General features: G+C 58.2%; 1 protein-coding gene across 5 annotated transcripts; it reads right to left on the reverse strand.

The window, feature by feature from the left end:
- Positions 1-2,930: 2,930 nt before the first annotated feature.
- LOC134159754 (uncharacterized) lies at positions 2,931-8,964 on the reverse strand. Of its 5 annotated transcripts, none has more exons than XM_062611033.1 (6): positions 8,498-8,964; positions 5,699-5,977; positions 4,833-4,998; positions 4,490-4,598; positions 4,313-4,352; positions 2,931-3,699 (listed from the first exon to the last, which is right to left on the reverse strand). In XM_062611033.1, the coding sequence occupies exons 2-6, from the start codon at positions 5,968-5,970 to the stop codon at positions 3,549-3,551; spliced, it is 738 nt and encodes a 245-aa protein (XP_062467017.1). In that variant the 5' UTR covers positions 5,971-5,977; positions 8,498-8,964; the 3' UTR covers positions 2,931-3,548. The 5 variants fall into 5 exon arrangements, with proteins under 5 accessions (XP_062467017.1, XP_062467014.1, XP_062467016.1 ...); XM_062611030.1 differs by having other exon boundaries at positions 8,492-8,964; XM_062611032.1 differs by lacking the exon at positions 8,498-8,964 and adding an exon at positions 7,416-7,568.
- Between the last annotated feature and the right edge of the window lie 4,232 nt (positions 8,965-13,196).

Consider the following 13,196-nt stretch of genomic DNA (forward strand, 5'->3'; position numbering starts at 1 on the left):
TGTGTTTGACCCAACCCCCCCCATGCTGGATGGGTGTGACCCCGCACCCCACAAGTAGATGCAGGGGAGCGAAATGCCCTCCCCCCGAGCGCCCAGAGGGACCCACCTTGGCACGATTGCTCCTTGCCCGGGCCAGGGACTCGATGCGGGACATAATCCCCGGAGCTGCCCCGCTCCTGCCCTGTTCCTGGCCCGTTCCTGCCCGGCGCCGGGCTCCGCCTCCCCCCCCAGGGGCGGGTCGCGGTGCCGGCCCCTGCTCGTGTTGCCCGGGGGCCTTTGTTCGAAACGGGACGGGGCTGGGACCGGGCCGGTATCCGGCTCCAAGCAGGGATCGGGCAGGGATCGGGCCCCGGCAGGGATGCTCAGGGCTTGTGCCTCAGCTTCCCTGCCTCCCGTCGCCCTGGCACCCCGGTCACCATCAACCTTTGGGGGACCCTGACCCATCCTTGGGTGCCACCAGCGCTGGAATAAAACAGCAAAACAATCCCATGGGATTCCAATCTCTCATTGCCCGGCTGCTGCGGGACTCCCCACACCGCTCCTGGAGCCCCAAATACCCCCAAAGGGCAGCTCTGGGGTGACCCACGGATCCCATCACTGCGTTGCGGGTCCAAAGGGGCCTTTTTCCAGGCTTTTATTTCAAATTGATGCCCCAAGCGAGCTGCTCTGGGAAAAGGGCTGGAAAACACTGGGTCTGCCTCAAGAAGTTGGGCTGAAGATGATTATAGGGACCAGGAGCTGAGCTGACCTCAGCAGGGTTAAACATTAACGTGCCAGCCAGGAGAAGCTGGGGTTTATTGGATGTATCCAGAGATAACTCTACAAGGTTGCCAAGAGAACTGGAGCACTGGGATGGCTCCAGTATCTGCCAGCACCAGGAGCTGTGGCCAAGAGTGACCCAAGTGTCACCTATTAAACCCCAGGACAAAGCTACCCCCAGCAGCTCCTTAAGGCAATAAGAATCCCTTTTGTCCCTGCAATTCCAAGTTCAGCAGCACCCAGCGTCCCCCAAGGGGACGGGATAAAGCCGGTTTGGAACTGGGGGAGATGCAGGTTTAATGAGTAACCACAGTGATGCTGCTGTGAGGTGCCAGTGCTCCCTGGAAACTGCCTCAGTTTCCCTCAGTCATAGCCTGCAGCAAAGGAAAGGGCCACGTATGTACCAAAACCCTGCAGGAAGCAGGTGGGATGCACCTGGCTGTGCAGCTCCCGCAGAAGACGAGAAGCAGGAACGAAACCATCAGGAAAACACATCCAATGATCCAACCTGGGCCTGGCCAAGGCTGTGTTTGAAGTAAAGCACAGCCCCAAAAGCAGAAGCAAAGCCTGTTGAGGCCACCCAGAGCATGGCAGGGGATGTGGTCATGCTCCCCCTTTGACCCAGAACCTGATCCCGAGGCCTCATTTCCTCCCCGAGCACAAACCGCTCCAGCCAGGATCGTGTCTGCTTCCCCCTTCCCTGAAGGGGTGGGGACCCTGAAACAGCCCCAAACCCGGTGGAAATGGACCCAAATCGGGCACCACAGGGCAGGATGTGACTGGTGGGGAGGCTCCAGTGGTACTGGGGATATCTGGTGCCTCTTCCTACATGGCAGAGCCACTGGAAAGCCCCACAAGCATCACATGGGACCTGAGGGCAAAGGGGGAAGCAATGGCTCAGCCATCAAGAGCCTGGAAGGGAGGAGATGGGGGCGCTCCAGATGCAGAGGGGAAGCTGTGGGGTTCCCCCTATGAGGCCAGTCACCCTCACCCTCAGCCCATGTCGCAGCCCCCCATCATCACAGAGCCCCATCGCAGCAAGGGCAGGAGCTGGTGGTGGGTGCTCGGGTGAGACCAGCAGCAGAACCTCATGGCCCGGAGCAGATCCCACCACTCACCTTGGGGTGGCTGGACATGGTTTGGGGTCCCCAGGAGGGGATGGCGCCGAGGCCCCGCAGTGGCAGCGAGCTTGGCCGTGGCCGTTGGGATTGTGGTTCCTTCCTGAAATAGCTCAGCCCTCCCCTTCGTGGCCTCCTGCTCCCTATGGCCGTTTTCAACCTCCCCCCATAGCTCCAGCTTGTGCCCCCAAAGTGGCTCTGGATGCTCTCTGCTACCTGCAGACCTCTGGGGTCCTCTTTCTTGGGGCCCCCACCTCTCTTGGGGTCCCCATCACCAAGCCTCCCTCTTGCAGCAACCAGGACCCATCCTCCCATCCTCCCTGCCACAGCCTCTACATGGGGGCCCCCCCAAACCTGTGAGCACCCCTCATGATCTGTCCCACACCATGGCAATGGTGCCACCAGCCTCAGGGCCTCCTTCCACCATCCTTTTGCCCCCAGGGGACCATGCTGGGGGGGGCTCTATCCTGCACCCAGTCTCCCTCCCATTGCTCTGCCTGATGCAATCGCCACGTGCACAGCTCCGTATCCTGCTGCATTGATCAGGATTGACACCTCCGCCCCTCTTTTCCAATCCATCCCCTCCATGGGGAACCAGCGCTCCCAAGCTTTGGGGACCCTTCCTTGTTATAGGACAAACTTTGCTAAACCAAGTCTCGGGCAGAGCCTGGTTTGAACAACTTCCTGCTAACTAAAAATAAGGATACCAATGGATTTAACCCTGTTTGTGCTCAGCACCCGGCAGGATGGGACCATACTAGAGCCGTGGGGCGGGGGCGGAAGCATGGCCCCGTGATGATGTTAACAGCTGGCGGTTGATCCAGCTGGGAAAGGGGCCAGCGCTAGGTATTAACGGCTCCGCATGGCAGCAAATCAAACCCCGGCCTGCTCTGGGGGGGAACCTCCATGCCCGACACCATCAACCAAAGCACCCCACGGGCAGGCATCGCCTCCCGGTGAAACGGGGAAACTGAGACACAGGGATGGATGTGGGGGGGGGGGCTTGGCACTGATTGAGGCACGGCTTCCCCAAACGACAGAGCATTAAATGACCCCAATCCCAATCCCAACCCCATCCTCGCGTTCCAGAGAGGGAGTTGCCCCCCGCCACCCGTTTTGCTTCCCGTCTCTACCGTCCGGGCTGGGAACAAGCTGGAGCAAAGTATCCCAAATGGAGGAATGGCTCCAGGAAGCCGCAGGCTGGAGCGGAGGGGCCCCGGGAGGGCGGTGAGCTCAGAGCACAAACAAGCATTCCCGACGCCAGGAAAAACCTCATTTCCTCCGGCCGAGCCCGACGAGTCCCGCTGGGAGCGCTCCCCCAGCCCACGGCGGGAAGGGGGGACCCCAAGTGTCCCCCACCTCGCCCACTGGTGCCCGTCGGGAATGCGGCAGCGCTCGTCATTCCATGCTCTGCTCGGCGGCTCTGGGTGCACCGGGATGGTGTGAACGTGGGGATGGGGATAAGGGGGAGATGGCAGCACAACCAAACCCACATTAGCCGGGGGGGTGGTGGTGTGTACACTGGAAGGGGGAGTGTCCTCAACATTTTAGCTCCCAAAGGATGAAACCTTTGAGGTGGCTGAGAAGGGGAAATTGAGGCACGGCTTCTCTAAAGAGCAGAGCATCAACTGACCCCAATCCCAACCCCATCCTCGTGTTCCAGGGAGGGAATTACCCTCCGCCACCCCTTCTGCTTCCCCTCTGTACCTTCGTCTTCCCCGTCATCCTCTTGATGAAGCTGAGGGTCCTGCCCAGGGGGGTCTCTTCCCGGCTCTGGCTCCCGGCCTCCCGCTCCAGCTGCCCCCAGCTCCCGGCGCCGGAGCTGCAGGAGACGGAGGATCCAGCCTGGACAATCCCCCTCTGTCCCTGGAAACAGGGAGGAGCGAGCCCGGGCTCCGCACCCAGCACAGAGCCCCTTCTGTTCGCGGGGTGCGGGAAGAGCCCTCCACCACGGGCCCCTTCCTCGGTCACCCCCAGCAGTGCCAACTCCCTGTAAGGTGGGGAGCAGGTTGTGGGGTGCTCCGGGCATGGACCCCGCTCTCTCGGGTGGATAAACCCTGCTCCGGACCCCGGAGACACAGAGGGGCAGGGACACGCAGCACTGTCCCCTATGGCTTGTCCCTGTCCCCCTTTGTGCCCCGCGGGGCTTCCGGCCAGCGCCACCCGGGCACAACCGCCCTAATGAGGATGGGAATGGGCTGTGACAGGCGCCGCTGGCACAGTGTGATGCCAGCGGGGGGGAGGGGGACACCGTCCCCACCAGCCTGATGTACAATGAGTGAAGTGTGTCAGGTCTCAGCCTGGCCCCGTCACATCTATCCCGCTCCCTCTCTGCAGCCATAACCCCTCAAAAATCCCCGTTTTCATCCCTAAGTCTCCCCTCTGGTCCTCGAGGTGCTTTATTCACCCCCCAGCACACCTCATCCCAAACTCACCCATTGACCAGGCTCTGCTGGGAGGCAAAGAGGGAAATCTCTGCAATGGGAAAAGAAAAGAAAGAGCGATGAGAAGAGGGATCAAGAATCCAGTTTAAGCAGGGATGGGGGGGGGGGGGGGGGGGCAAAACGTGGCGTTCCCCCATTCCTGGGCCAATTCTGGGTGCTGCCACTCACCGTCTGCATCGGGGGATCTGTTGATGATGCCGAGAGATGAGGATTTGGAGAGGCTGTAGCTGTGGAAGCTCTGCCTGCTCCGGGATATCAGCAACCCCTGCGCATCCTCCTGCCAGCATCCATGGGAAAGGGGTTGGCGTCGGGGACACCATCTATTATCCCCCTCCCTGATCCCCGAAATAGAGCTTGGGCAGGAGCATCCTGTTCTCAGGATGATGACAAAGCCACCCGGGATGAGGCTCTGCTCTTACCCAAGCTCATCCATGCATCCGTTCCCCCTGGCTGCAGGTGGGTGATGGGACACCCTTGGGTGATATGAAGAGGAGAGGAAGGGGGCTCCTACCTGTGCCCACCGCTCATCTGCCTCGGCCTGGGAAAGCAGGGACTCCAGGTCATCGTTGCTGTGGACAAGGGGGTTTCTCCGGGGGTCCCTCTGGTGATGTCCCAGCCCATCCAACTGCTCCACGCTGGAGTCAGTGTCATCAGGGCTCAGCCCTTTGAGACTCACTCTGCAGTGGGGACAGAGGGGACCCCCAGCTGGGCATGGAGGGAGACACACAACCAGGCCCCCCATCCCCATGGGGTGAGGCCTGCTCTAGCACCTGGCTTTGGGGGTACCCTCAAAATTGGTCATCCCTGGGGCGCCTGTGACCCCTGAGCATCCTGACACCCCCCTGAGTACCCCCACACCCCCCTGAGCACCCCAACACCCCCTGAGCATCCTGACGACTCCTGAGCATCCTGACACTCCCCTGAGCATCCTGGCACCCCCCTGAGCATCCCAATATCCCGAGCATCTCAACATCCCCTGAGCATCCCAATATCACCTGAGCATCTCAACATCCCCTGAGCATCCCAATACCCCCTGAGTATCCCAACACCTGCTGAGCATCCCAACACCCCTCTTGAGCATTCCAAAATCCCCTGAGCATCCTGACACCCCTTTGAGCATCTCAACACTCACCTGAGCATCCCGACAACCCCTGAGCACCCTGATGCCCCCCTGAGCATCTCTATACCCCCTGAGCATCCCCACATTCCCTGAACATCCCAAAATTCCCTGAGCATCCCAACATTCCCTGAGCATCCCAACACCCCCTGAACATCCCAACACCCCCTGGACATCTCGGGATGTATTGGGAGGGCCCCGATGGAGCAGCGGGGAGGGGATGAACGGCTAGATGGGGACACGGGGCAAGTCACTGCTACCTGAGGTGGTCGTAGCCGGGGACCCCGCGCAGCTCCTTGCCCGGCTCCCAACTGTGCCGGCGGAAGGGATCCCGGGAGCCGATGCGGAGGGCGCAGGATCGCCGCAACGGCACCGCTTGAACACGGTCCGCCTCCTCCTCCTCCTCCTCCTCCTCCGAGCCGGGGCCGGGGACGGTAACCGGCTCCAGTGCGGACATGCAGCGGCGCTTCTGCCCCGGCAACCCGCACAGGGCTCCTTCGCAGGGACCCAGGAAGACATCGGGATCATCCATCCCGGCGCTGCGGAATGCAGGAGGGAAGCGTTGCGGGGGGGGGGGGACGGACCAGCCATGAAGCGAGTTGGTGGGGTCTCAGCTAAGAGGACCCCCCACAGTAGATTCACCCATTGCTCCAGTCCAATCCCCAAATCCCAACACCAGCTCCATGGCCGTGCCCGAGGCATTGCCCGGGGCTGGAATACCCTGGTCCCAGCAGGAAAAGGGATGGAATGTGGAGCAAAAGCATCCCCCACATCGAACCTGACCCTGCCCAGTTTGGGAATCGTGGAATCACAGAATGAATCCTGGAATGGTTTGGATTGGAATGGGCCTTAAAGCTCTTGAAACTTCCAACAGCCTCTAAAGTTTCTGATGGCCATAGAAGAGCTGCCTCCCCCCCGCGGGCAGTGTGTGTGCGCCCCCTTGCACTGCATGGGGCCCCCCGACCCTATACAAATACAGCCGGGGGGGAGCAGGAACACACAAAACACCCTCTCGGCTCCTCGCAGCCGGTTACTCATTAAGCTCCCAGGAATTCGGCCGGGATAAGAGCGGCAAGACCCGGGGGTCCGCACCGGGCTGCGGCTCAGTCACTACTAACACAAGCGCCCCTCCGGCACATTTCCACCTCCGTGAGCATCCTGACATCCCCTGGGCATTCTGACACCCCTTGAGCAGCCCAACACCCCCCATGGCAATGGGGAGCAGGGGTTTCAGCCCCATGGCAATGGGAGCAGAGGGCAATGGGTGCCACAGTGCACCCAGCCAGCAATTCGAGCGCTCTGGTAGCACTTTGGACCCGGACAGGTTGGAGTCATGGATCCCAAGGGAGGAAGCAAGCAGCAAGGGGGGGTCTTCCTCCTAAAAGCCACTTGTAGCCGAGGCCACGAGGGAGGTAGAACCCACCCCTGCTTCGGGTGTTGTTCCTGGTTCCTTCCGAGGCAGAGCCGGATTCCCTGGCTCCAACAGGGATTAACCATGGGCTTTGCAGGATGCTCCAACTCTGTGTATGGGGAAACTGAGCCCCAAGGGGAAAAGTGACCAGTGCGAGATGGGTTCATCCCATTGTTGTCACCATGGAAAGGGGGGATCCCGGTGTCCCATCCCAAGGGAGCAGCCACAGCAAAGGGGGACACACACACACACACAAAGAGATGCTGCAGCACCCACGGGTGTGGATGGGGGCTCAGGGACCTACCTGCTGGTGATGCGGTCCCATGGGAGCCCTGCACCCCGCTCCCTCCTCCTTTTCCTCCTCTTCTCACACACGGGATCAACCAGGAACCACTTGGCAAATCAGATCCTTTTCCCCGTTAACCCTTTGCCCTGCTCCAATGGACACACATTCCCATAGGATTCCCCAGATGCAGCCTAGCTCCCCACTTCCCTCCTCCTTTCCCCCCCTATTCCCTTCTGCATTGGGATTTAGGGTCCAACAACAGCCCCTTGGAGGGTCTGACCTGCTGCTTCCTGACTCCCAGGGATCCTCCTGGGTGGGATCATGGATAATCCATCACAGCCGGAGCAACAGGTAACCCCAAAGCACGCTGAGCCATGCCTCAGTTTCCCCGAGGGGGGGAATTCCTTCTCACTGTAGGAAGTTGTTCCAACCCGGAACAACCCACGGGATACATGGAGCAGGTCAGGGTGCAGAGCTGTGATAAGGGCAGGGTGAGCCGGGGTGACTCAGGCACTGTGTGCCATGGGGGCTGAACCCCTCTGCTCCATTGCCATGGGGCTGAACCCCTCTGCTCTCATTGTCATGGGGCTGAACCCCTCTGCTCCCACTACAATGGGGCTGAACCCACCCTGACCCTTGGCTCTGTCTCTCCACTCATTATTCATTAGGCTGCAGGTTTATCCCATAGGGAATGTTTTTGTTTGGCATCCATGGGTGGCACCAGGGACCTTTGAGCAGCTTTGGGATGCCAGAGGTGACACCTACTTGGAGCACCCAGGGCCTGGCAGGGAAAGAAACAGGCATGGAATCATGGAATGCTTTGCATTGAAGGGACCTTAAAGCTCATCCAGTTCCAAGGGCAGGGACACCTTCCACTAGAGCAGGTTGCTCCAAGCCCCATCCAGCCTGGCCTCGAACACTGCCAGGGATGGGGCAGCTTCTCCATTTACCCTATCCCACTGTCCCACCAGCCTCATAGAGAAGAACTTCCTTAAATCCAACCTAAATCTCCCAACAGGCCCCCAAAGTTCCCTGAAACCATAAGGAACCATCAATCTACAGTGGGAGTAGAGGGATTCCAGCCCTATGGCAGTGGGGAGCACAGATTTTAGCTGGAATGCTGTTGGGATCAAGGAATGAGCCTTTTCTGACTCGATTTTAGGGCTGCAGCTCCTGGTGTCCAAGCACCCTCTTCACCAGGGTGTCCTTAGGGATGGCTACTGTCTAGATCCCAGCTCCAGCTTTACCCTTAATACCCCAAGACACGTTGTTGAAGATACAACGCAGAGAACCCCATTGGTGTCCTGTCAAAACCTGCCTCCCAAAACCCCACTGCTGGTATCAGCCATCAGTTACCTTCACCATGGAGGTATTCCTGAAGGATGCAGCTTCCAAAGGGAAGTGTGGAATGGGACCAGGGCCTTCAGGATGAGCTTCTTTGAGCACCCAACAGCGACTGTGCCCCTTATCCAGGCCGTACAAAGGGTGGCAACGGAGGAATCCTGGACTGGAAAACATCGTTGTGGTGACAAAGGCACAGTGTTTGCTCCGGCACCGCCCGGGATTTCTATCCACCAACACGAAATTCCCAGCTCCTGGCACAGAATTCCCACGCTGCTCCTGCCAAACCTCAGGGCAAAACCTCTGGAAACACATCAGGATTCACCTGGCAAAGGAGTTATCCCAGTTCCCACTTATCCCGGAGCTGCTTCCCATGGGGAGGTGGGAAGAGAGGGGAACCTGAGATTGGAGCCCGGGAAGCACCAGAAGCATCCCTATAATGGGTGCTAACCCCAATATGCCAACAGCAGAGGCCACAGGGAGGGATTTGGGTGTTTTTACTTCGTTTTGATGAAGAGTTCTTGGGGATGCTGATCCTAGCACACCATCACTTGGGGTTCAGCTCTTCCAAAGCCCCTGGCCCCAATCCCACAGCAACATGGAGGAAACTGGGATGGAAATGGCTCTTTGCATGGTGTTTTCTTCTGGATAATGGCCATGGGTTGACTACAATCCAAGTGACCCCACAAACAGGCATTGGGCTGGGTTGGCACCATCCCTGTGGTGCCATTCAATGGCATTTTATAGCAGGGGTTGGAACTGGATGATCTTTAGGTCCTTTCCAACCCAAACCATTCTACGATCCTATTAACTGCAAGATACCCACAAAGGGAGCTCCTTGCTAGAGGAACTGGCTTTATGAGGTGAAAACGCACTGAGATAGGGAGGAGAATACCAGGGGATTGCAGGAGAAGGAAGCTGCAGGAGGAGGAAATGGGATGTCAGGAAAGCTCCTGGAGCCAAGAAAGAGCTTCTGTGTGCTGGGGGAAGGAGCATCACAAGGTGAACCACGAGGAACCACCAGTCAGGGCCAATGTGAGGGCAAGGAAAGGCAAATCACAGGCTCGGACCTGGTGGGAAGCTCAGAGCTGGGCTCACCCCGGAGCCTGGAAGCGCCCCCAGCCCTGCAGGGTTCTCATCCTCTTGTTGACCAGACCCCACCCCGTGTGCTGGGGCTGCACCCCCCAGAGCAGTTTGAGGTGAGGGGTTCAGGAGGCACAAAGAGCCCCAGCAGTTGGGGGTGTGGGGGAGGTGGCTGATGCCAAAAGCTTCCAGACCTGAGGCCATGTCCTGTGGGCTCAAGGCTCTGCTCTAAGCTCTGGTTAAAGGCTTTAGAACATTCAAAGACCAAAAGAGGGGTCCCCGAGCGAGTAAAAGGCAGATGGAGCCCTCTGGGGCTAAGGAAAGCCTGAGGATGGGGAAACTCCACAGCATGAGTGTGTGAGAAGGACAAAAGGAAGGGTGGGGTTGTTTTAAAGCCTTTAGGGAGCATAGAAGTGTGAAGGAAAAGGGTTGTTGGATTTGCAGGCTCAACCACAAGGTCTGATGTGGAAACCTTCCTCCTTCTGAGCTGGTTCTGCCACCCCTGTTGGAAACCAGGGCTGTGTTTGGTGCTGGTTTGAGCTGTTGGCAGCTGAAGCACCAGGGAGAGCATTTATAGTTCAGTATTACCATCATCACAAGGACTTACATCCACAGGAGATCACAGCTATCAGCGACTTCCTCTCCCCATGGCAGCAGTGCCATGGTCCATCATCCTCCATTCCCAAATCACAACCATCACTTAGGAGCAAAGCACCATTTGTGGAGAAGGGAAGCAGTGCTAGATGAGAATTCCAGCCAGAATTCCACCCGTTCCTGCCTCCAGAGACCAGATATTGGGTGTTGAACAGCGAAAGTGATCTCTTATTTCTCAAAGAACATCTGCAATTGCATCAGCACCGCTCGGGGAGGGAATGATTCCAACATCAACCTTCACACCAACGCTGCTGCCTTGGGCTTTGTCACATTGATGCTGTCAACCAGGAATTAAGCTCCAGCTTCATGGAATCATGCAATGTTTTTGGCTGAAGTGACCTGAACTCTCATCCACTTCCACGGGCCCGGACACCTTCCACTGGAGCAGATTGCCCCAAGAATCAGCGGAGAAAGCAGCTGCGCAGGGCGGGACCGAGGAGATTTGAGCCTCGACGGCCACCGTCCCGTGCGTCCGTTCCCCCCCCGCATTTGGTTCGTTCCTGCCGCAGGCCTTGGTCCGTGCTCCCCCGGCCGGGCCTATGTGAGGGGAGGGGGGGAGCTCGGCCCGGGGCCGGCACCGGGAGCCGGGGCCCGTTGCGGAGCGCACAGAGCAGCGGCGGGGCTCGGGGGATGAAGCCCGAGGGCTGGAGCCGGCGCTCCCTGTCCTCGCCCGCGGCCACCCGGAGCAGGGCCCACCCCGCGGGTCCCCCCGCCCCGTTCCCAAGCGCTGCCGGGGCTCCCGGGGCCGTCCCACAGCACACGGGGGTGCAGGGCTCAGCCGGGGCCCGTTCGGGTCTCCTGGGGCTATCTGGGGGCCCTGGAGGGTGTTTTGGTGCTCGGGACCCGGGGCTTTGCAGCACGGCCCCAGCCGAGCGTTTCCCGGCCGCAGAACGAGCTCCGGAGCCTGGGTCCTGCGTCTTTGGGCTCCGAAGCGGGCTCCCGGTGGGCGTTTCTGGGGTCAAAGCCGGGGCCGGGCTGGGTGGGGAGTGCTGGGCTGTGGGAGAGAGGTGTTGAGGGGCATTTCAGGTGGGTTTTGGGGCAATTTGAGCCGGATTTGGGTAACTTGGGCATGTTTGGGGCGTTTTGGATGGGTTTAAGGGCACTTGGGCAGGTTTCTATAGGACAGGGCCGCACGCGGTGGAATCAACGCGGGGGTTTCAATCCCCGCTCTGCCCCGCTGGGTCCTAGAGCCCCACCGCCCGACGCAGAATCCCGCAATGGGTTAGGCTGGAAGAGACCTTCCCAATACTCCATCTCAGTCTCCCCTCCGGCAGATTAAAGCCTTTCCCCTTGTCCTGTCCCTGCGCCCACAGGCGAAGAGCCAGGACAGAAAGCTGCCGCTGGGCATCTTCTGCACACGGTGAGCTCCACAACGGTGCCACCAGCATTGCTCTCGCTTCTTGCTTTCCCACTTAAAACTCCATCTAAACAGATGCCTATCCTTCCAACCCTAAGCCAAATGTGTTAGGACAAAACCAAATAGCTGGGCACATTCTATACGGCGTGCCCACCAGAACGGTGCTACCAACATGGATAGCCTCACCCATCTAAAACTCCATCTGTGTAAAGCCTCACTGGACAAACAGCACTCTCCCCTGACCTGAAAACCAGCTCAAGTGTGAACATCCAGACCCTGATGCTAAGCCTGTGGTGCCGGCAGCTTTGTGCGCCAGTATCCTCTCTCACAGACAGTGCAAGGGGGCCCAAGGTAGGCTGAGACCTCATCAGCCTTTTGGCCCAGGCACTTGCTTCTACTCATTGGGTAGTCGATGAGTAATTATCTTTCCTTCTGTTTTAGGCTATCACAGCAGCTGTGGAAGAGCAGAGGAGGCATAGGACTCAGACTAAATTCCTCTACAGACACGTATTGACCCTTCCATTGTGTTATCTGTCCTGTGCTTATTTCTCCCTCCTTATCAACAGTGACACATGAAATGCTTTGAAACAAAAAAATCAGGATTAGATTCAGCTTATGTTATTACTGCCTGCTGTGAGCAAGGCATAGTCCAAAGAATATATGAACTATTTAAGGGAGAGATAGAGCAAAAGGGGTTCTGAGGCCAGCAAGTCAGTACTGTTAGCGGTGCCTGGCCATTTGCACTGTCAGAGGTGTGCTCAAGGACACCTGAGTACAGTCAATACAGACGCAGTGTACAGATTGGAGTTTTAGGTGCCAGATCAAGGGTGGATAGCCATGTTGGTGGTACCATTTGTTCTGCTGACAGACAGGGTATGCCACAAAGTGACCACACACTAGCTGTATAATATGCAGGGTTTATTAAACAAGCACACTAAAGCCAAAAAACACACTAAAAGCAAGCACACTAATGTGAATTAGGTAATTCTATATATAGTGAATAAGCACAGTAAGGCAAATCAGAGATATAGGTATATAAGTAAACTACCAAAGAAAGTTAGAAATGCATTAGATCATGACTGTATAGAGAGAACAGAGATTAAGAAGAAAGACATCACCAGTCACCACCAAACCATACTCCAGGCCCACACTTCAGCTGGGAAGCCCCGTTGCAGGCGATGCCGGGAGTCTCAGGTAATTGGGAAGTTCCTGTGTGGGGCTTCCACCCATAGGTGAGGCCTCACTCCGCACAGCAGATGACCACAAGAAGGTCCCGCTTTTACACCCCCATCAAAACAACGGCTTTGTGCCGGGTCTCTGACCGTTTACTCGTGTGGCCGTGCAGCTTCTCGCGACCTCAGCGCCGGCCGCACCGAGAGCGTTGCCCAGGCGCCCCCGTGCGGCCAAGTGTGGAGCTCATAGGACAGCTGCACCCGCCTGGTCTGCGGCTCCTGCCCCTTTCAGGCAGTCGCGACGAACACAAACACTGCCGAATGCACTGTGGCAAGCAACATCCTTTGTTATGGTTCTCAGTCGTGGGAGGGAATCAACTCCCAGCTAGGTTCCCATCCGTTACACCGTTCCAGAGCTCACTGGGTGTAGGTGATTGTGGGAGACCTTGTTTTA

The sequence above is a fragment of the Pezoporus occidentalis genome, unplaced genomic scaffold (assembly GCF_034315485.1).
Source record: "Pezoporus occidentalis ecotype Australia unplaced genomic scaffold, CSIRO_AGI_Poc_V1 ctg150, whole genome shotgun sequence".
NCBI classification, from domain to species: domain Eukaryota; kingdom Metazoa; phylum Chordata; class Aves; order Psittaciformes; family Psittacidae; genus Pezoporus; species Pezoporus occidentalis.